The sequence below is a fragment of the Nestor notabilis genome, unplaced genomic scaffold (genome assembly GCF_000696875.1).
Source record: "Nestor notabilis isolate BGI_N333 unplaced genomic scaffold, ASM69687v1 scaffold1078, whole genome shotgun sequence".
In the NCBI taxonomy this organism is placed as follows: Eukaryota; Metazoa; Chordata; class Aves; order Psittaciformes; family Psittacidae; genus Nestor; species Nestor notabilis.
In genome coordinates this window covers 20-22539 of record NW_009940384.1, presented here as the reverse complement: position 1 = coordinate 22539, position 22520 = coordinate 20, and the positions used below count along the sequence as shown (strand labels likewise).

Below are 22520 nucleotides of genomic sequence, written 5' to 3'. Positions count from 1 at the left end.
GCCACTATATGTTATTTTCCAGGAGACTGTTATTCGTGTAATTAGGATTTTATAGCCAGTCGTGAAATAGTCCTGTCACAGACCTAACACCAGGGAGAGAATGTTGAGAATTTCCTTATTGTTACTTTGTTCCTTTGTGTGGGAAGCATCATTTTTAAAGTGATTTTTTTCTCCTCATGGAGAGAGTTGTACTAGTAGTTAGTTGCTAGCTAAGCACATTTTCACTATATGTCATTTGAAGAGGTACAAACAGTACCATGGGTTTTTTGTTGTTCTTCTCAGAGATTGTCCTGAGAGTCTGGGTTTGCGTGGAGAGGTTGTATTTTTTATGACAATAACATACAGCTGGAAAAGCAAGACAAGTGTTTGGTTGCCCAAGCCCATCTTAGGTTTTAAGCAGAAGTGGTGGACTTCAAGCTAAAGGTTGGGAATAGTTGCTCTGCATTCAATTTAATGATGTACATGTTTATCAGGATTTGAAAGAGAAAGTTGGCTGGCCGGAGAGCCGTGAGCAATGGCAAAGGTGGTAATAGTCTTTAGCCACTTTGGGACAGATTCCAAGATACAGGCTATTTTCACCAAGAGAGGAGGAGGGAGTTAGCTGGCAAGGAAACATAGGAAAAAATAAGTTGTGCCAAAAAGCTAATGTCTCTTATTAAAAATAAGATTTTTAGTATCCAGTAGAACTGTGATTTTCATTTCTAGGCTGTTTCTCTGAAGGACTTCTTTCTGAGGATCAGGTTTAAGACATGAGAGGCAGAACAACTCCCATACAAAATTATCTCACAGCCAGGCTTGTGTCCCTTATTGATCACGAGCATCTCTTCTCCTGTACATTGTGCCTCTTCAGATTCACCCACACAGTGTGCCTGAGAGCACTTGATGGTTACATGAATTATATTACCTTCTGGGTCACCTCTGTTGGTTCCAAGGAGCTTGATGGTTTTCTGGGACTGAGGGTGGCACAGGGGGTGGATGGGGTGATGTGCTGGCAGATGTTGGTGATTGGGGTTTGTTTGGGATGTGCTGGCCTGTGCAAATATTGCTTCTGATGATTAATCTGAGGAAATACTGGAAGTATTTTTGGAGGCAGTCTTGTGCAAATTATGATAGTTAAGTACTTTTTAATACTTATTCTGAAATAAGATGATGTGTGATAACAAGGGGCCTCTACTCGCTTGGAAGAGGTTTTCTTGGAGTACTGTAACTTTGCATGTGCTACTCGGCTTTCTCTTGAAGGGATACCATCTGCATCCTCAAAGCGTGTCTTCCTTGGTGAAGATCGGTTTTATATTGGTGGAGCGGTTGCCTTGAGTGCTGTTTCTGGAGCAGATGAGGCAGTGTCCAGGGTCCATTTGAGCATCCTTTGTGCAGGTGGTTGTTACGATAGTAGATGTAGCCATGCTGGTCTGTAGGTTTTCTGGAGAATGGCAATTTGTAGGTTTGAAATTCGTCGTTATTCTGCAAAAGCTGATATCAACAGAGGTGGAGAAAATACCATCTCAGTATGGATTCCTGTACTAATATTAATTATCTCTCTGGGTTTGGGCACATAGTGCAGGCTCTGTTCCTGAGGTTTTTTACTGGTTAAAGCAGAGATACCTATCTGAAAAGCTTAATTTGCTGAGGACAAAATACTTAGTTTATGTTCAGAAAAGAACATTTGAATGCTCAAGAGAAAATTTCCCAGATGAAAAGCACTGAGTCATTGAACAGTGTTTTATGAAATAGATTTTTTATGCCTTAATGTTCAGCACTGAGAATTATACAGTGTTACATATGAATGTCTTTAAAATGTGTTTGGCATTTGATAGATTGAATATGAGAAGAAGAAAAAAGAAGATGGAAAACGGGCTCGAGCCGATAAACAACAAGTGTTGGACATGCTTTTTTCAGCCTTTGAGAAGCATCAGTATTACAACATTAAAGACCTGGTGGACATAACCAAACAGCCAGTGGTATGTACTAGTGGTCTTGCAATACAACCATTTTCAGTAGTTCCTATTGTGTATATTTTCCATATCCAGAAAATCATTTACTATGTATGCCTTTGAAACAGCTCTCTAAATATGTTTTACAACAAACAGAAATCATCGAGTTTTAAGTTCACCATTGTAGGACTCTGTAGGAGTTGAAGTGAATATGCTTTTTCTTGACGGAGGTGGTTTAAGCAACCTAAATGGTCTCTTTCTTATTTAGGTTTGTTTTAATACTAGAAACCAATTTCTGTAATGCTCTGGATGTCTCCCATGTTACTCCTATCCTCACTGAAGTAACAGCCTAGTTCTGTTGCTGTTGGCAGTAGAGGGTGTGAGTGGTCAGCCCTTCCTTCAGCTTCTGAACTTTATCTTGGCATAGCAACAGGGGCTACTCTTTCTCTGTGGGTCTAGAAAACTGTGTTTCATGCAACTAGTATTAAATACACTCACTGTCCATGTTAGGAGCTCAGGCCAACACCCCCAAAGTCACTTGATTTTCTTTACAAATAGAATAATTTTAGACTAAGTTATGCGGTTAATACTCGGGATTTATTTTGATTTTTTGAAAAACATTTCTGGTGTTTGTTTCCACAAACAGGAAGAGCATGAAGACATTTGTTTACATGATGGTTTTGTTATCCTGCCATGTCTGACAGCCACTTCATCTATGAACCCTAACTTTCCAGTTCTTTCCCTCTTTTGCCTGTTCAAGCTTTCATTGAGCAGACCAGGCAGGAGCTGGGGGAGACAGTGACACATGAATTTTGGTGGTTTTGATGTTTTTCACTGCTGACTTTGATGACTATCCTGAACCCAGCTGCAGTTTTCAGAAGTCTTAAAGGGACTTAATTATGCTTGAGTCTAAATGGAGCAACAATTTCAAAAGTTCTTAGGGCTAAGGCAGAAGAAGGAACAGTGACAGCTGAATTATGGGAAAAAAATATTCCTCTGTAAAAGAGGGGAAAAATGGAGATGTCTACTACTTTTATCACTTCCCATTTAGAATTCAGTGGATCTGTATCAGAGGATTTGTATAAGGTGTACAATCTGTTTGGTTAAGAAACTGCACAAAGATGTTACCCAATTCAAACACAGCAGGTTCATGGTGTTCTAGTACCTTGGGAGAAACTAGCTGGATAATGTATTCGTGTCTTCTATTCCATTCATATATCTAATGAGTCAACTCTTATCTGTGTGGCCAGAAGGTGTTTGGATCATGGGAGCTGAGAAGGAGGAAGGAATAGGAGGAAGATATGGAGAAAGTGGCAAGAAAATGTAAAGCTTTTTTATTTTTGTAAGAGATAGGTGTGACAGTCACTGTGTCGATCACTTTGAATGTAAGTAGGTGCAGATTTATCCCGTTATCCCACCTAGCATGACTTTAGCTCGAAATAGTCACCCACAACTCCCATTTAAGCCACGGGAGAACAAACATTTTCTTCCTCCTGTGATATGATTTACCTCTCGAATGTATCTGTGTCTGCATCAGCTCAGAGGAGCCTGAAAAAGCTGTGCTTCTGACACAAATTTCTTCATTAAGCACCAAAAGTTGGGCAAGATTAATCAAATTTTTGTTGCTGCCCCAAGGATTAGGTATATAGGGTAGCTATTAGATTAGATACGTAGAGCAAAATACCTCACATGAATACTTCCATTACACTTACGATGAATTTCTATGCCGATCTACGTATCTCTGCTGTCATCATATGCTCCTGAATATATTCTGCCTGTAGCATAGTGGATCTGTGCTAGTACTTTCATCTCAGTAGATCTAGCCTTTTTGGGGTTTTTTTTAACCATTTTAATAATACAGATACATTAAAAGGAAATCAGAGGCTAATTTGACCCAATGTCACATGTGATTTGGGCTTTATTTTTCCATCTGTGTTTCTTATTTGAGTCTCTCTGTTGATGGCTAGAAGTCCTTCAGGGCTCCTGAGATTAATCAGACCATTAAGCCCCCTTCCCTCAAGTGGGCTGTGCAGTCTCAGTTTTGAGCTGTGTGTGAGAGTTAAGGGGTTTGTGTTCATTGCCAGCCGGGGTTTTGACATAGGTGTTGGTGTCCATCCAGCTTCCTCAAACCCCCTCAGAAAATAAATGACCAAAATCCTCTTCCTGATGCCTTTCTTCAGCCAGTATGGTGATAAATTCCGAACTATCTTTCAGCATCATCTACCCCACATTTAAAGCTATCCTGATTTCCTATCTGGGTTCCCTTTAAAAACTTTATTGCTGATAGCATCCATTCCCATGCAAAAATACTGTCCCTCTGTTCCTGCCACTCAGCTGCTGTTTGCTCTGAGTGTGAGCACCCCTGGTGCTGCTGACTTCAACCTCTGGTGTGCAGCTTTGGGGATTTTATCTGAAAACGAAGTATCTATTCCTAATGCCCACTGTGATTTTATTGTTTGCAGAGCAGCTATAGCTGACCAAAAAAAAGCCAAACGCCAGCAGGTGAACAGGCATGCGTTCCCCACACTGTACAGAGGTTGGCTGCTAATTAATCTGTGCTGAGTGCTCACTGCTTTATTTTCTGTCATGCTGTCTGAGATTGTCTGGGTATGTAATTTCTCCTCCAAGATTCTAAATGTTGAAGTTATTTTCAGACGTGAGGGAAAAAATGCTGCTGCTGTCTCCTCAGCTCCTGTTAAGATGAAGTTGTAGGTGCTCACCTCACTGGCTGATAATGTTTAAAAGACATTTGCCTAAGGGAATTAACATCTTTGTTATTGAAGTTACAGATAAATAAGAGTATTTTTCTTACGTAATGGTAAACATAAATAGTAAATGCTGCAGAATATGTTGCATGTTACATAGGAAATTGGTGCCATCTTTATTTTGCGATTGTGAAATCACAAACTCCTGTTATATTTGGGAAACCTGGGTTGCTTTGTTTTCTTTTCTAATGAAAAAGAAGAACTCGCAGTAGTAGTCAAATCTGTTGCCACCTACCCAGATGTAAATACTGAGTGCTCCCTGGAAATACGCAGTTATTCTAGATTTGGACTTGATGGCTGAGAACATAACATGCTTCTTATGTGAGCAATCAAATATTTGTGAAGAATGGAACCAGTATGGAACCAGTGGTCTGATACGAACTGTATTTTTCAAAATGGGGTAGATTGTTTGCAGTTTTTTGTTTCAGCTTTAAGTAATAGTTATCCTAAATACAGTGGGGGATTTTCCCTCCAAGTTCCAGAAGGATTTTCAGAGCTAGGAGGTTAACTTCTCTCTCAGAAATTTTTATCCCATAATTCTATAATAACATTTCATTTTCTATGTGAAAAATCACAAGGGAAGGTGTAACAAAGCAGAAGATGCCTTAAATGTAGAACAAATTGCCTACAGATTAGCTTCTGTGTTAGAATTATGTGTATATAAACATACTGAATCCCTTTCAGAGAGGAACTGTGGGCCCCTGATTAGCACTCACCAGGCTCTAAAATGCAGTATTTGGCATCACAGGAGGAAGTGGAGAATTTCTCTTGATGATATAGCATCAGACCGAGTATTATGCTTCAAGATGTATAGGCCAACCTGGCACAGCACAGACGCAGGTGGAGGGTCCTGGTTTATGGAAGGACAAGAGATCCCACAGGAAAAATCGTAACATCCTCTGAACTCATCTCACCAAGCCACTTGCTCTCGAGTTCAGTACTGCACAGCAGGTTTATCCCGGAGTTTTAATTGTCTAAAAGCTCCAACAGTTCCACATTGTGTGTGCACACAGCGTGATTTTTTGAGTTAACACGCTCTGCTGCCCTCCCTAAACCCACTGCTGCTTGTTTCCCCCTGCAGCGGAGATGGCAAAAAGGAATACATTGTAGATGCTCAGTTGCTGCAGTTCACGGTCCCAGCTTGGAGTGCCCTCACTTGTGGCACAAATGTTACCTTACTATTCAGTTTAGGTTGGTTTTGTTCCATTTTGTTAGGCTGTGAACTCAAAACTCATGAAAGTTTTGTCCAGAGAGAAGCAGAACTGCCTGGGGAATTGGGTCTGAGAACTAGTTGAAATTAAAAGTAAGCTTCCTATAACTGGGTGGGTGATGTGGAGGCATGAGCAACCAGTGAGAGGTGAGAGCTGCCTTGTGAAAGCATCACCCAGAGATAGTGCCACGGGACAGCAGGAGCCATAGACCGTGCAGCCGTAGCAGTTTCATTCTGTCTGAGCCCTGTGGCATCGTCACACCTTGTGACCTGGTTTCCCAGATGCAGACCAGGTCTCTAGACCAGGAACTGCATATCAATGTACTAAAGGGCTAAGCACAATTACACTTATCCCAGCTCTCATTAATCTGTCTGTGTGGACTGGAGGAGAATTTAACCTTGAATCTGGATGTTTCTTCCACTCGCTCACCACTTTAGAAGTGTCTGTCAGTGACACTACTGAAAGCTCCACAAACCCCCCTGGGCAGCCTGTTCCAGCGCTCTGCCACCCTCAATGTAAACAAGTTCTTCCTCGTGTGGTGTCCCTGCTCATGGCAGGGAGATTGGAACTAGATGATCGTAAGGTCCTTTCCAACCCCGACTATTCTATGATTCTATGATTCTATGTTGAGGTGAAACTTCTTGTGGTTTAGTTCATGGTCATTGCTCCTTGTCCTGCCGCTGGGCACCACTGAAAAGAGTCTGGCACCATCCTCCTCGCACCTGCCTTGTGTGCATTAATGAGATCCCCTCTCAGTCTTCTCTTCTCTGGACTAACGAGGCTCAGCTCCCTCAATCTTTCCTCGTAAGAGAGATGTTCCAGACCCCTGATCATCCTCGTGGCCCTTTCCAGTAGTTCCTTGTCTTTCTTGTACTGAGGAGCCCGGCACTGGACACCCTACTCCAGATGTGGCCTCTCCAGGGTGGAGCAGAGTGTGAGGACGCCGTCCCTCGCCCTGCTGCCCGCACTGTTTTTCACCTGCTTTCATCACCTGCAGGAGACGCGTTGCACAACAGCAATGTCACCGTACAAAAACATTCGCGCACCAATTGCTGTCGCAGCGAGGACATTCGTAATGAACGGCAGCACCTCTGCGCTAGACGGGGCGAGGAAAGCCGCGCTCAGAGGTACATTGATCTCCTGCTGCCACCTGCTGGGGCCTGCGTTGTGCGCCCTCGGAGACCCATGAGCCATCCCCGCGGTGCAAAATGAACCGACCGCTCCTGCGGGCAGCCGCGCTGCTCGGAGAAAAGAGCCTGAGAAAATACTCTGTATTCGCAGTCTGATGCGCTCAACTTTCTTACTTCTTGGACAAAGACCCCTCGTTGCTTTGATAGGTTTTTTTAAGAAGAATTCTGCTCCATGAGTCCCCCTAAAGTATCGTCATTAGAGTGGGATCTGGGGTTTTGTTGCTTTGTCAGTTTTCAGTGTGTTCCTTGAGAGCGAGTAATGGTCAGTTTCTCTAAAAGAGACTTCTTCATACTGGCTGAGAACAGACCTTTTATTTATTTCCCACTTTTCGCACTTAGCAAGAAATGGGAAGAGTGTAAGGAAGAGACTGGGCCATCAGCCTTTCTTCTTTCCTATATCATCAACAAATACTTGCTTTTTTTGATGAGTTGAAGTATGTTGCTATTTGAGCTTAGTGGAACTGTAGGGACAAAGGACACAAGGGTTCCAGTAACCCCAGGTCAATGTATGCACTCAAAAGAGGATTAAATTGCTCAAAGTGAAGCAATTATGAATGTAATGTGGGGATTCTTAAGCTGTGGTCTGCAGTTGCCATGGCAATCTGCTTGCATCAGTCCCCATTAATATTTAAACAAACAAGCAGGCAAACGGCTCTTTAAAGAATGAAACAAATTATGGGTGTTTATTGTAAAGGGTAAAGGAGGGTGATATTAGTGAGCTGTCTTCTGTTGGAGGTTATACTGCTGGTGTCATAGCTTTACTTGGGGGATTTTAATTACTCTCCCTAGCCTTAATATTTGAACATATTAGAAAATTCTCTGGCACCTGCTCAGCTCTCCTCTAAATTTTATCTAGCTGTAGTAAAATGCTTAAAGCTTTGCACAACAGCATGAAAACCAAAAGCTCGGGGCTTTGATGGGGTCTGAATAAGGCAGGGAGTTTCAAGATAATTCTGCCCCAAGCAAGACAGAAAGCCAAGAGCTTGGGGGAATTCCAGCAGAAGGAGGATGTGTGAGATAACTTAGAGCAGCATTCCAGTACCTAAAGAGGGCTGCAGGAAATCTGGAGAGGGGCTTTTTACGAGGGAATGTAGTGACAGTATGAGGGGGAATGGCTTTAAACTGAAACAGGGGAGATTTACGTTAGATATTAGGAAGAAATTCTTCCCTGTGAGGGTGCTGAGGCGCTGGCACAGGGTGCCCAGAGGAGCTGTGGCTGCCCCATCCCTGGCAGTGTTCAAGGCCACGTTGGACACAGGGGCTTGGAGCAACCTGCTCTAGTGGAAGGTGTCTCTGCCCATGGCAGGGTGGTTGGAACTCGATGATTCTTAAGGTCCCTTCCGACCCAAACCATTCTGTGATTCTATAACCTCAGCATTGCTTTCCCAGAGGCGCTGGGCACTTCACTTCAGCAGCCTGTGGAGCATCCACTTAGCTAGTCTAGTACCTGTGTCTCTGCACCCCGGCAGGTGTGTAGCTGCCAGGGGAGTTGAAGTCCCACAGGCATTATCACACAAGTTCATGCCATCAGCCAGCCTTGCTGCCCAGTGACATTTGATGATTATGAACAGAGCTGATGTGATGGAGCAGATGGTGAGATGTCGTGTAGTTTTTTAGCCGTGGTGACTGCCTGCCTGTTTAATTCGGATTTTTGTTTCCTTTCAGATATACTTGAAAGAAATTTTAAGAGAAATAGGCATCTACAATGTGAAGGGGACCCACAAAAACACATGGGAGCTGAAGCCAGAATACAGACACTACCAAGGAGAAGACAAGAGTGATTAACGATAGCATTTACATAGCAAGAGGGAATTAGAGTGATTGCACTGAGGGAACTGTGGTGGGTTTCAGAACTGAACACAGCACAGTTCTGCAGGTTAAATCAAAGCAGATGATACTTTGTTATTTTCCATAGCTTGGTGGGGGTTTTTTTCCCAAGGGATATTTCTTGTATGTTTTTACAATGTTTTGTCTTTTGACAGGGAAAAAAATATTTATAGAATAAACTTGTTTTAGATTTATCTTTATTAGAAATCCTTTGAGTTCTGATCTTACTTTTTTTTGGTAGCTTTGTGGATTTTCCAAGCGTCAGTGACTTTGAAGGAACCTGTAAGTTTGTGTGTTTGCATTCCAGCAGAACCAGGTTAATACCCTCCCTTCTGCTGGGATCTGTCAAGGCTTCGTCTGCAAGGCTGCAGAAGTACACAACTCTTTGTGCACTGTTGGGGTGGGTCTGGCATGATGCTCCTTTTGGGATCAGGCTTTAGGAAATACAGCCACAGCTGCGGTGCTCATCACAGTCCTTAGACTCCACGGGAACAAATGGACACAGCTAAAAGCCCTAAAGAGAAGGCTGTTTGATAGCCAGGTCAGTGACAATCTCCTCCAGGTGATTACTGAGAAAAAAAGCGAAATGTCTGTCTAATAAGTCCATCAAGGAATAGGTTTATCTTTTGTTTGGTTTTTATGATGTTACACATGGTTTATGTTGAAACATATCAATAAAAGCATTATTTTAATTTGTACCACACAATGTTCTGCATTATTGACCGAACACAAGTCATGGTGGTGTGGGTATGAAGGTTCTTATTGCTGGCTTTGCCACTGGGTTACTGTGTCTTATGGGCAAGACAGCTTGAGGTATTTGTGTCTCTGTTCCCCCATTTCTGAAATGCACATTGCAAGGGTTGTCTGTTCAGCATCCTTTTTGGGAGGGAGCAGGGAGGCAGATGGGGTGGGACTATTTCATTAGATTCTCAAAGCTTTTAAGTTTAAAAAAGAAAAAAGGCAAAGAAAACTGAGTGGAAAACCCTTCATTAGCACACCTGTAAATGAAGCAGAAGGTGAGGTTTTACAGCACAACTTTTACATTCCCTCTGGTCCTTTGGGTGTGTGCATCCTTTCAGCACACACAGATAAGACAATAGGTCTGTGAAAGAAGCAAACAGTCCATTATTGTTCCACTTGGAAGCAATGAAAGGTTTGGAGCAGGGTCAGATGCCTTCAGAGGTTCATAAAACAACTCCGGCCCCCTACACGCAAGTCACACATTTTATTATTGCTCAATTCACTTTTTTCTAGATTATTTGTGTGCATCTCTCCACAGGAATAGCTTCCTGCTGGTGCTCAGCTTCCTGTGGCATGAAGCAGCCAGTTCCCAGGAGATGGACTGCTGAGAGTTTTGGAAGAGCAGACCATGTTCCATGGATGTGTGCGTGCTTTCGTAACTAACTGTCATTGACTCAGACCTCCTCAGGCTCTCCAAGCAGGACCCAGCTTGATAATTGCTGCAGGAGATACATGAGGATGCTGAGAGGAACCCAGGAAGTCAGCCTTCGTGTCTTGCCTATGGTATGTGACGTACTCCCCAGCAATAGCCAAAGCCTGCACACATTGCTGTCCTCTTCGTGCTGTTCAAGTCCTCTGGAGACTTGCATTCACGACCACGTAGGATGAGAACTCTTGCTTTTCATGTGCTGGGCTCCTTTGTTGGATTCATGTCCTCCTAGAGCAGCTAAGGTACCTAGAAAGTGTAGGTCAGCTTCTCCTTTGTGTTGCTCCTCATGTGGTCTAAAACCGTGCAGGGCGATGCCACGCAATTCTGATACAGTAGTGTTGTAATTCAGTGCTGCAGGCAAAAATGACCGTGCTGTTTCAGAGGGAAAAGGCTGCCTTTGGTAGGATCCCAGCAGGATTAGCTTAGCAGGAAAGTAATTTTGGTTTTATTTGAGTTTACTGCTTCACAATTTGTGTTCAGTTGAGAGGGACCTTATCAGTCAGTGTGGAAAGCCAGAAGATCTAAGTAAAGTAGGTATTTTATTGATCTGCAGAGTGCCTTTGGACAGGGTAAATAGGCTCTGCTTAGGAGTAGTGGAAAGTGTACAGAGCATGCGGGGGTTTGTGGGTTTTACAAAAGACTGATTTTTATGGGCATCATTACAAATGAGTGTGCTAGAAGTAAATGAGCACTGGAGTTTTCAACCAACAAGCAACAGAAGGGGTGAGGAAAGCCAAGGTGCACTGGTTTGTTTGCAGCCTTCTCTGGAGTAGCTCCAGTTTCCAAGATAGAATGGGGGACAGTGAGGAAACCAGATCTCATAAATGGAACTAGGAAACGCTATGCCAGGATAAACTATCTAGTGGACAGTCCAGCAACCAGGCAGTTCATGAAGCACTCTTTTACTTGCTTCCTGCATTGATTTGAAGGCTTTCTAGCTTGTTAGGACACAACTGGAATTTTAGCCCCAAAAGCAGACACAAAATCCATGTGTCATTAGAGAAGGGTACAGTGAGCCAACAGAGACGCTGCTGACCTAGGGACTGAAGATGCTCTCCTGTGCCAACACCAGCAGCTGTGCCGTGCATTCAAGCACACGGCTGGTTCCCACCTGGTGGGAGCGCACAGTAAGGGTAGAGGTGTTCTTAGGTGCCGTTGGCAGGTCATCATCCAGCCTGCAGCCAAGCCACCCTAGAGACTGAAGCAGCAGGGTGGACACGCTGCTGTGGGCCCCATATTCTCCCTTCTGCAGTAACTCAAAGCACTGTGGGACTGGGAGAACTTCATGCGAGGCTACAATCGTGATTTAGTATTTGGGGCAACCTCATTTGGATCCCGCACGTAACAAGCAGCAAAACCTCTCCAGTTCTGCTCCGCTTGTTGTGCAAGGGGACCTTAGCAAGCGCTGTTAGCAGGATTGCCATCTGCCAAAGGGAGGAGGAGGAGGCTCGTAGGCATTCAAGTCTGATTCCCCAGCCCCCACATTTGGATTAATTTAAGCCCTGAACTCACAGCAGTGATGAACACCGATTCCCTGCTGGTCTTCCCATGTGCTGCTGTCTCACTGTGCTGTGCTGATATTCTTGAATATTAGTGGTCAAAACACGGGTCCACAAGCGAGTCCCATAGGCACGAGCAGAATTATCAGTGTGCTACCTGCCATTAAATGAGATTAAAAGCATGTCTACTCTCCAGCATGCCTATTCCAGCAATACTATTTCTTACCAGTACTCGGCACTGGTGAGGCTGCACCTCAAATCCTGTGTTCAGTTCTGGGCCCCTCACTACAAAAAAGGCAGTGAGGTGCTGGAGGGGGTTCAGAGAAGGGCAACAAAGCTGGTGAAGGGCCTGGAGCACAAGTGTGATGAGGAACAGCTGAGGGACCTGGGGTTGTTTAGTCTGGAGAAGAGAAGGCTCAGGGGGGGACCTTATCACTCTCTACAACTACCTGAAAGGAGTTGTGGGGTTGTTCTCTTTCCCCAAGTAACAAGTGACAGGACAAGAGGTAATGGCCTCAAGCTGCCCCAGGGGAGGTTTAGACTGGATATTGGGAACAATTTCTGCACCAAGAGGGTGCTCAGGCATTGGAACAGGCTGCCCAGGGCAGTGGTGGAGTCACCGTCCCTGGAGGTGTTCACAAACCGTGTGGATGAGGCCCTCAGTGACATGGTTTAGTGATGGGCTTGGCAGTGCTGGGGTAAAGGTTGAATTTGATGACCTTAAAGGTCTTTTCCAACCTAGGTGATTCTGTGATTCTCCCAAATGACTATTTGAGTCATGAGAAACTTCATACTTGGTAAGCCCAGGTGACAGTGGCATGGACATGACCTGATGTGAGGCAACCATGATGCAGCTGCCGCAGTCACTGCTGCCATGATCCCAATGGATGCTCCCTAAAAGCCATCCATGCTTTGAGTCAGCTATGCATTGTCTTCACCAGCTGCTTGGAGTTGGCTCCAGCTGAAGGTACCTCCTGCGTGTGTCAGCTGAGCCCACCCACAGCCTCATGTCCCTGTCTCCAGGATGGCATTTTCATTACTCACTGCGTTAACTGGCTCCTGTCAAATCATTCTTCTCACTAACACAGTATCAGAGCTGAGCGGTTGCTCTGGGCTCACCTGGAAGATGCTCTGCTTCTTGAGCTCTTCCAAGAGCTGTGGATGGGTGCAACCCTCCCCATTCCTCACATCAGTGGCAGGACTGGAGGACTTTCTTGGCTCTCCTAACCCAGACTGCATGTGGCTACCAGGCTGCAGGGTCAGCCTTCTCAGGGAGCGCTTAATTATTCCCACAGGGATGACAAACTGCAATAGGAAAGATCAAAAAAGGCCCTTTGCTAAAGAGCTCAGCACCCGGTGCTACAGCAGGTGTCTTAAGGTTCACACCTCTTGTCTGGCTCAACAAGGTCAAACTCTTTCGCCTTCAGCTCTCAAACTCAAAATCTTTTTGAGTTCATTGGATGCTGGAATAAAGAATTGAAGTGCAGCCACCTGTGATGGGCTTTCTGCTCCTGATGGTCTTAAACAGGGGGTTGGGCTTCTGCAGCCAGTGCGTTTGCAACTACAGGCAAATAACTAGAAGCTGCAGTAGCTGGTTTTCAGTCTCAAAAGAGAATGACTGTTCCTTTTCCCCTCTATCCCATTAGTTGGTTTTACCTCTGGAGCTCATTCCTGAGAGTGGGATTTCTACAGGGGCCTGAGCACCTCAGGAGGCAGGGCTTTCAGCAGCTCCAAACAGATAACCAGGTACCAAGCACCAGAGGAACAGGCAAGGGCAAAGGCTTGATTAAAAGCAATGAAGGAAGTGATGGAGTGTCTTTCGTCAGCCTCCTGAGCTGAGCTGCACCCATCCAGCTGCTCCCACCAGTTCACTGGGAGAGTGAAATGAGACTGACCCAGCCTGGGCTTCACACATGTAAGTTTCTCCAGAGAGGCTCATCAAAGCCACGTGGATTCCTGAGAAGCCTCCCTTTGCCACCCAGCCAGGCCTGGCCTTGGGAAGAGACTATTTATAGTCCAGCAATGGGAAAGGCTGCAAGCAGCAGGGGCTGTGTCCATGCAGGGTCCACCAGCACATGAGACCTTCTTCCTGCGTGTCCTTCCCGAAGACTGCAGTAACCAAGGTGGCCATGAACTCAAAACCCTTCTACTCATGGGCAGCTGCTGTCATCTTGCCCATTCAGCTCAGGTGGGTTTGTGGGGGTCCAAGCAGCCTAAGCCCCATCACAACAGATGAACTGGACACCATGTGCTGCCAGATGACTGCTGGGCCAGGGCAGCCCAAGCTGATGGGTGAAGGGCTGCACTAACCCCCTTAAAATGCCTTTTTGTGGGCAGCTTGACCATATGGCTGCAGGAGGCAACAAATCATCCCACCCTGATTCAGCTGGAGGGGCCGAGGGTGCCCAGCTCAGGTGCAGACACTGCTGAGAAGTAGAGATGAACCTCAGCCCCTGAACCAGCCTATTCCAGTACCAACAGCAGGGTTTGCCTGCTGAGCATCCACAGTGACCAGGGAGGGAACATCCAGCTTTACATCCAGGCCTTTTCTCAACTCCTCTGTTACAAAGAATTTTGGAAGTTAATCCTTAAATCCTTTCTGTACATGTGATTTTTTGGACATTCCCTATAAAAACCCAGCAGCTGCATTGCTTTGGCAGGGCTGCTGGCATGCACACACCTTGCCGAGCATGGGAGGAAAGGGGCTGCTCTCTGAAACACCAGCTCTGCTTCCTCCTGCTGCTGCTGGTGGCAGACCAGGAGGTGAATCCTGGCTGTTGGCTCCCTGGATAACAGGAGGCTGCAGAGAAACTATTGCTCAACATTTTTCTCACCACATTCAGCCGCTGCCTCATGCGTGAGGTTGGTATAACACATGAAAATAGACTCAAAAAGGCCTCCTGGGGTGCTTTTCCTTTCTGCCTCAAGTAGAAGGTGATGAATGCAGCTCTAATGGCTTGAAACATGCAGCAGCTATGCACATCCTCAGCATCCTGGAACTCCTGCATAAGACACTTCCAGGGTCACCAGCATTTGCTGGCCCCCAGCCACAGCCACTTGGCAGTGATCTGTGCTCAACAGCTCCCAGCTGCAGCTACAACCAAAAGGCAGTCAAGGTGCAGGGACCACAAACCAGCACAAGTGCTCCTGGCAATGCCTTTTGGGTGGTTTATGGCAGACTTCCAGGCTTGGCTGGGGTTTTTAACTCCTACCAAGACATTTATCTCCAAGCTAAATGAACACTGTGTTTAAATGCTGTTCTGCTGCAGGCCAGCAGCAACATGGAGATGTACTTGCTGGCTGGTGCAGAGTAAAACATCCCAGTTCACAGCAGCTGCAGCCTGAGGAAGCGCAGCCAGAGGTGGAATGGAGGTGCCTCACCTGCTCTAAGCCAGCACCAGCAACTCTGTCCACTACTCCTATTCATGTAAATCTTCCCTCTGCAGGTTCTCCCTCCCGAAGCTGAGGGCTGCACAGGGCTCCAGGACAGCCACACACCTGGTTGTAAAGCTGTCACAGAATCCTAGAATGGTTTGGGTTGGAAAGGACCTTAAAGCTCAACTGGTTCCACCCTGCCTGCCATGGTTTCTCAGGTTTCTCAAGGCCCTGTCCAACCTGACCTTGAACATTGCCAGGGATGAAGTCCTTCACTTCAGGCTGTGTTAAAGCAGCACCAGGGTAATTTCTTATGATGGGGCATTTTTATCAATTTAGTAACTCCAAAGCTGTAGCATTACAGCAGGATGAAGCTTTGCCTTCTCCAATCGCTTTAGCTTTTCAGCCCCCAGAAAACAGCTGCATGAAATGAAGAGACACAAGAAGGGGAACTGGGTTGCAAGGAAATACACCAACTTCACTTCCACCTCAGAGCTGCAGCGCAGACTGTTGACAAGTGCATTTACTTGTCAACAGTCTGGGGGCCCCCCACTTCACAGCACATAGCAGCTCCCACAAGGAGCCAGATCCCAACATCCCCTCACTCTGCCTTCACTGTGGGCAGCTGCCACAGCAGCACATCCCAGACCACTGCTTGTCACCCCCATGGTCCTTCCCTGCCACCAAGGGTGGTTTAACCTCTCCTCCCTGCTGCGGGGCAGGCTTGGCACCAGAGCAGTGAGACCTGTGCAACTGAAGGCAGCAGTGCATTTTTGGGAAGCACAGTGCAGCCAGCAGCAAAACCACTTCTGCAGCTCTCTGGAGGGATGAACAGAACCACCTCCTGCATCTCAAGAGCCTCTGAACTGACTTTATTACAACAGGAGAGAAGGGAGACTTCCCATCCGAGCCTGCACCCTGCAGAAAAGCATGAGGCTGAGAGGTGACCCACTGGCTGGGTATGTTTGTACACACCAGTTCAACATCCCAATCAGCCGGGGGTGGTGAGGATGGCTCACAGTTCGCCCTAGGTCTTTCGACCCAACAGCAAGGCTGTGCTCAGCATGCTTTTAAACCACCTGCTTTTCAAAGCAGCACCTCCTCATTCATACACAGCTGTCACACAGCTATTTGCTCCAGGCTTGCTCCCTGGGGATCCCAGCATCGCCAGTCAAGCAGGGGTAAGAGCCCTTTCTGCTCCCACTTACCATCACCACTCAGTTTTGAACATTTTAACTCGCTGGAAGTGGGAGCCAGGGTATTACGGGCTGCATGGCCATACAAGCACTGCCCTGCCCACACTAACCTTACTCCACTGAGAAGCAGAGGTCTCAAACTAAGTGAGTGCTTACTCTTCCCTTCCTTTAAGGCTCACAGCTTTTAATAAAGGGTAAGAAGACACCCTGACCTGGCCCCACTAAACAAACCCTCTGCAAGGAAAGCAGGAGTTGGCTCAGTGATTTTATTTAGGCAGCGAACCTGCCTTTCAGCCCCACTGGGTGAAGGCAGAGGAGCACCATTTTACACTGTGCAGATGACACCATTACTGTACCTCAGCCAGAAGTGCAGCTGGTCCAAGCCCCCTTCTTGGGAAAGTGAAAGATATGTAAATGAAGTTCCCACACAACTAAAACAGGGAGTGTGTAAACCAGACAGGAACTGCTGAGATAACTAGGCCATGCTCCCCTCCCTCCTCCACAGGCAGTATCTCACTCCTCCCAGCCTGCTGCTGCATCTATCTCACCCCCTGCAGAAACCTACCTCCAGCCAAACCCGACACAAGGCAGCAATGATGCCAGAACTCTGCAGTGAAGGCCTGAGGCCTCACAGATGAGCAGGTGGCAACCAGGTCATGCCCTCCCCTTTTGGCACCTTAGCCTCCTGTACCTCTGCCTCCACCACAGCAGAAAAACATGGGTGATTTGCAGCCTGAGGAAACATCCCCAGCCAGGGGCACACACAGTGTCGTCAGGAGCAACATAACCCCCGGGGCCCCAGCTGGGGCTCTGCAAAGGTGTTTGTGTCCCTTCATTCAATCCAGACTGCCATGAGGTCAGACAGGTAGAAAGCGCAAGGAACCTGTTACTGTTGCATCTCAGCAAGAACCTGAGAAGCAATGGCCGTTTGCTCCAGGTCTGTCAAACAGATGCACTTACTAACAGGGAACACAGCAGGAACAGCAAGTTACCAATGCTCAGCTGAGACTCAAGCCCAGACACACACCTGCTGTGTGTAAACCTACAACAGGCATAGGCCATTCTAATATTTCCTTTCCCAGTAAATACAGAATGCCAAAAAAATCCTGTGACTTGGAGCTCTCTCATTAATCTGCTCCTGAACAGCTGTTGGATACACAGGAGCCAGTACCACAGCCAGACTGTTGGAAAACCCTCTCCCCACAATGTTCCCAGTACCTGTGCTCAGAGGGAGTGCTGGTGTAAGACTCTGCTCCATCCATCCTCCTATCTTGATCTTCAAGTCATACTACAACTGAGGACAGACTCAAGTATCGTTGTCTGACACAGCAGCTCAGCAGCACTTGAGCTCAAATAGCACATATTCCATTCTGGGGTTTTGTTATTAATTTGGTATCTCTTCCAGAAATCACGAAAGATGAAGGTGGTCCACTCCATCACGATGACATTTCTTGGGCTTTGCCTTATTGACCTTGCACTCCCATCTCACAGGTAGAAACTGCATAAAGCCTATAGCCAAGCTGTAACATGCTAGGACCAGGCTATACTACTGACAGTACCGAATCCTGGGACAAACGCCTTGCTGCAACCTCTCCTGCAAGTCACCCTACGAAACACATTAGACCAACAGCCATCACCTAGAATGGATTTAAATGAGTTTTATTTTGACAATCTACATGACAGATGGTTTTTTTTTTTCTTTTTTAAAACAATGCCTCCACTCCAAATCAGGGTCAAAGTAAGTGAATAAAGCTCAAGATGACATCAGTCCAGTTAGACATTGCCGATTCCTGGTGTTGTGCCGATGAAGAAGAAACAGCAGCCAGCTATGAAGACAGGTGATCCAAAACCATAATGTTTGATTTGTTACTGAAACAAGAGTAGCAAATGTTAGTTCAAGGTCATGACAGTCACAGTAAGTTTCTGTAACTTGCTTGTGTATTCCCTAATTCAATCTGAGCTGCCACAGGCTGGCAGGCAGAAAGCGCAAGGAAGTTATTTTTGCATCTTAGTGCAAACCAGAGAGCAACAGAAAAAGTGCTCGTGGTCTATCAGAGGATGCTGATCATTCTTATCATCATACACACCAACTGGCACCAGCTGCTGAGCAAGCCAGACTGGATACTCATTCATACCCTTTTTGCTTGATACACTAAGTTTCAGGTTTCCCCTCAATTAAGAGCATATCCTAAGCAAGTAATAAAGCTTACAGTGTACGTACTGCCTCTCACGGAAGCTGTACCAAGAAGCTGTAATGGGTTACTTTTCCCTCTAGAAAACTATTCTTTTAGTCCATCCTGAAGCAGATGGAGGTACCAGAATTACACATTCAAAAGGTCTGCCCAAGTAAGGGAGATGAACACAAGCTTCTGCTTTGAGGAGGCACCTTCCAGGTGACCTGGGCCTGTTCCAGGGTGCAGGGCAGGCATCACCCCTCCTCAGGCAGGCTGCAGGAGGTGGTGTGTCTGTATTCCTGCAGTTGCGCTCCTGCTCCACACTACAAGTTGGTTCATCTTTACATGACTTGCATACCAGAAAGCCTCTAAGAGGCTTTACAGATAAATTTAGCTGGCTATAAACAGACTTCATGAGGCCACAATGATTGGGCAAAGCAATTGTCGACCCCACACTGCCAGCCTACAGCAAATCCCACTGCTCTCCAAATAAGCCTAAAAACGCAAGTGTTAGGATCCAAAGACTGTTTTGTTGCAACCACATTCCAACATAGTGTAGTTAAAAGATAAAGCAAACAGGAGATGTCTGAGCTCAGACAGCTGGAGATTCCAGACAGTGTAAGGTGAAATACTTGATTATTACCGTGTTCCCAAATTTAGGGCAATTTACAAACAGACAGTTCTTGCGTAACAAAAAAGGGCATCGGAATAAGTGGAAGAGGGAACAAGACCAAGTAAGATACTTCACAATTAACCCCCAGAAGAGGGATCCAAAGTAGAAGTGTTCCATTTCAGAGAACATTGTCTTTAATCAAGTAGTTACACACGTCTCAGAAAGGTAATTCTTTCCGCATTTCTTGGCCATGAGGTCACCATGAATCACTGCAGTGAAACTACCTCCCGTTCAGTATGATTGAATGGCACACAAGGGAAGTCTCAGGCACTGTGTTTAACAAGAAGCACCCATCAGGCTGTACTGACTTCAACCTTTAAAGTTTTTAGGCTGGCAGCTACTCTTCAACTTTAACAAGGAAACAAGTGGTGCACTGGAAGAAGTAATCATGTAGTTGGGCACATTCACCCAGGACTTACACATTTCTCGATTTCTAAGCCATCCTTAAAGAAAATCATATACGGGGTCACACCGTCCTCACGGAAATCCAGGAGAGCCACCATACCATCTGGATTCATGTTCTCTCCTACAAAGAACTTCAGAGAAATGCGTTACTGAGACATTTAATGAGCTATTACCAGGAGAAAGTGCCTTTTTACACAAGAAAACTGTAACATCTCTAACTTCAATTTAAAACTCCCCCTCACGAGCTGCAGGGATTTTGCTTTCTGCAGCTTATCCATTTTAGTGCCACCTAACTACCTCAGTTTTCAGCACGCCAGAGGGAAGGGATGCCATTCAGAAGTACCTTGACAGGCTTGAGAGGTGGGCCAGTGAGAACCTCAGGAAGTTCAACAAGTCCAAGTGCAAGGTCCTGCACTTGGGCTGGGCCAACCCCCAGTATTCAATACAGGCTGGGGGATGAAGTGATCAAAAGCAGCCCTGAGGATTTGAGGGTGTTGGTTGATAAGCACGTGACCAGGCATCATGCACTTGAAGCCCAGAAAGCCAGTGGTATGCTGGGCTGCATCAAAAGGAATGTGACCAGCAGGCCAAGGCAGGTGATTCTCCCCCTCGAGTCTCCTCTGATGAGGCCCAACCTACCATCCAGAAGAGGGCCACAAAAACAATCAGAGGGATGGAGCACCTCTCCTTATGAGGACAGGCTGAGAGAGTTGGGCTTGCTCAGCCTGGAGAAAGCTCCAGGGAGACCTTAGAGCAGCTTCCAGTACCTAAAGAGGGACTACAAGAAAGGTGGAAAGGGACCTTTCACAAGGACATGTCATGATAGGACAACAGAGAATGGCTTTACACTGGAGAAGGGTGGAGTTAATCAGATATTAGAAAGAAATTCTTCACTATGATCATGGTGAGGCCCTGGCACAGGTTGCCCAGAGAAGCTGTGGCTGCCCCATCCTTGGCAGTGTTCAAGGCCAGGTTGAACAGGGCTTGGAGCAACCTGGTCTAGTGGAAAACGTCCCTACCCATGGCAGAGGGTTCGAACTAGATGATCTTTAAGGCTTCTTCCAACCCAAACCATTCTACAATTCTATAGTTTTATCACACCTGTGGCGGGCCCATCCTTGGCAGTGTTCAAGGCCAGGTTGAATAGGGCTTGAAGCAACCTGGTCTAGTGGAAAACGTCCCTACCCATGGCAGAGGGTTCGAACTAGATGATCTTTAAGGCTTCTTCCAACCCAAACCATTCTACAATTCTATAGTTTTATCACACTGCTATGAACAGCAGAGTTAAGACACAGCAGGTACCAAAGTGATCCATCTTTCAAGTCTTAAACACCACAGTTCCTAAATGATGCTAACTACAAGTGTAGTTACCTACAAGCACTGCAAGCTGAAACAAGATCACCCAAACACCTAAATTTCTATGCCATTTCTCTTCCCTGACTCTGAGTCCCTAATACCCTCAGAGAAGGGCAAGTTAATGTCCTGATAATAGGAGCCCTCAAAGCTCTCAACAAGCTAGTTCAGCCAATGAGCCAATCACAGCTTCTATCACTGCCACACTACCATAGGGAGACATAAGTTTCATTACCTGGTAGTTTTTGAAGTTCGCAAGGATATGTTTGATTTGTTCTGCTGCCCCTGTCATGAAAGGCTTTACTCTCTCTGGCTTGTGTTCCTCAAGTCTGGCTTTGATTCTGGAAGGAAAAACAACAAGATCTGAAAACATGTTCTACCTTAGTAACTCCACTGAGCAGCATCACATCATAGCAGAAAGCATTATTAGCAGTCAAACTGTTTGATTTTGCTGCTTTTCCCCCTCTTAAAGCCCCCAAACTTAGTTTTGCTAGTCAATTAACAGAACAGTGCCTGACACTTGTATCAAGCTCATTTTACTTCTAAGCTAGCGGTAGACAAAAAATTAGCAAGCCATTTTCACAGCACAAACAGTACTCTCAGTATCACAAAGCCTTTTCTCCTTTAGTACTAACCCACTGAACCACAAGCAACAGAATTTACACCTTGAATTAGCGAAAGTTCCATTCACACATTATTTATGGCAATTTAAACTGCCAAGTTAGAAAAGCTTCAGGAAGCTTTTCTTCACCACCTCACCCCCTTCCACATGAACATCTGGTATAGATGAATCCAAAAGAAAACAGTAAGGTTACAAATAACATCCAAAGCACATGACCAGGTCCTGTACAGCAGCCAAGATAAACTCAGATATTCCACTATCAATTCTTTAGAGCTCCAGTTTTGCCAAGTATTAAGACATTACTCAAGTTCACAGAGAGTTTGGCACTTGTATCAGAACTAACACCTACTACAGGAATAAAGTTTAACCCTGTTTCTAAAATCCCAGCAACCTAAAACTTTTGCCATCCGATTTAAAGAAAAAGCCTGCTGACACTTACGCTTTCATGTAATCCTTGATGTACTTCTTGTAGGATTCTTTTGTAAAGCTGGTTTCTTGCAGATGGTGGTTTATTACTATATCAACACCGGTTATGACTGTGGCTTCTGTTCCATCTCCCTCAGGACCTTCAGCAGAGGCATTGCCACCAATTAGAGAGTCATCAATTTGACCCTCTGTCCTGGTGACCATCTAGATTTAGAGACATCAAAAAACTTAACGGCTCTGCAAATATCTTAATGCTACTGCTCTTACACATCTATGACCTGACAGCAGGGCATGACTTCAGAGCCACAGTTAAGTGCAAGGAACCTGACTGCAGCCCAAGCACAGGCTTTTTAAGCCAGGCTCCTCTCTCAGCACCCGACCTTCACTACACCACCAGCACTGAACCCTCACACAGCAACCGTA

At 45.8% G+C, this 22520-nt stretch overlaps 2 protein-coding genes across 2 annotated transcripts in view; one reads left to right on the top strand and one right to left on the bottom strand.

Annotated features, from left to right (window-relative positions):
* The window catches only part of GTF2F2 (general transcription factor IIF, polypeptide 2, 30kDa), a 49756-nt gene extending 40874 nt beyond the window's left edge, over positions 1-8882 (top strand). The window contains exons 4-5 of the mRNA XM_010020306.1: positions 1815-1958; positions 8763-8882. Coding sequence (XP_010018608.1) covers positions 1815-1958; positions 8763-8882 — 264 coding nt within the window. The remainder of the gene's footprint in view (positions 1-1814; positions 1959-8762) is intronic.
* Positions 8883-18082: 9200 nt separating this feature from the next.
* On the bottom strand, positions 18083-22301 carry TPT1 (tumor protein, translationally-controlled 1). The gene is made up of 4 exons (XM_010020304.1): positions 22111-22301; positions 21285-21390; positions 19711-19827; positions 18083-18313 (listed from the first exon to the last, which is right to left on the bottom strand). Exons 1-4 carry the CDS (start codon positions 22299-22301, stop codon positions 18311-18313), a joined length of 417 nt encoding a protein of 138 aa, XP_010018606.1. The 3' UTR covers positions 18083-18310.
* Between the last annotated feature and the right edge of the window lie 219 nt (positions 22302-22520).

Excerpts from the sequence above, each read along its gene's own strand:
- TPT1 (XM_010020304.1), bottom strand. The coding sequence starts at position 22,301 with ATGGTCACCAGGACAGAGGGTCAAATTGATGACTCTCTAATTGGTGGC. Across the intron at positions 21,391-22,110 it reads ATCAAGGATTACATGAAAGC|AATCAAAGCCAGACTTGAGG; the intron begins GTAAGTGTCAGC and ends TTTTCCTTCCAG. Across the intron at positions 19,828-21,284 it reads CGAACTTCAAAAACTACCAG|TTCTTTGTAGGAGAGAACAT; the intron begins GTAATGAAACTT and ends ATTTCTCTGAAG.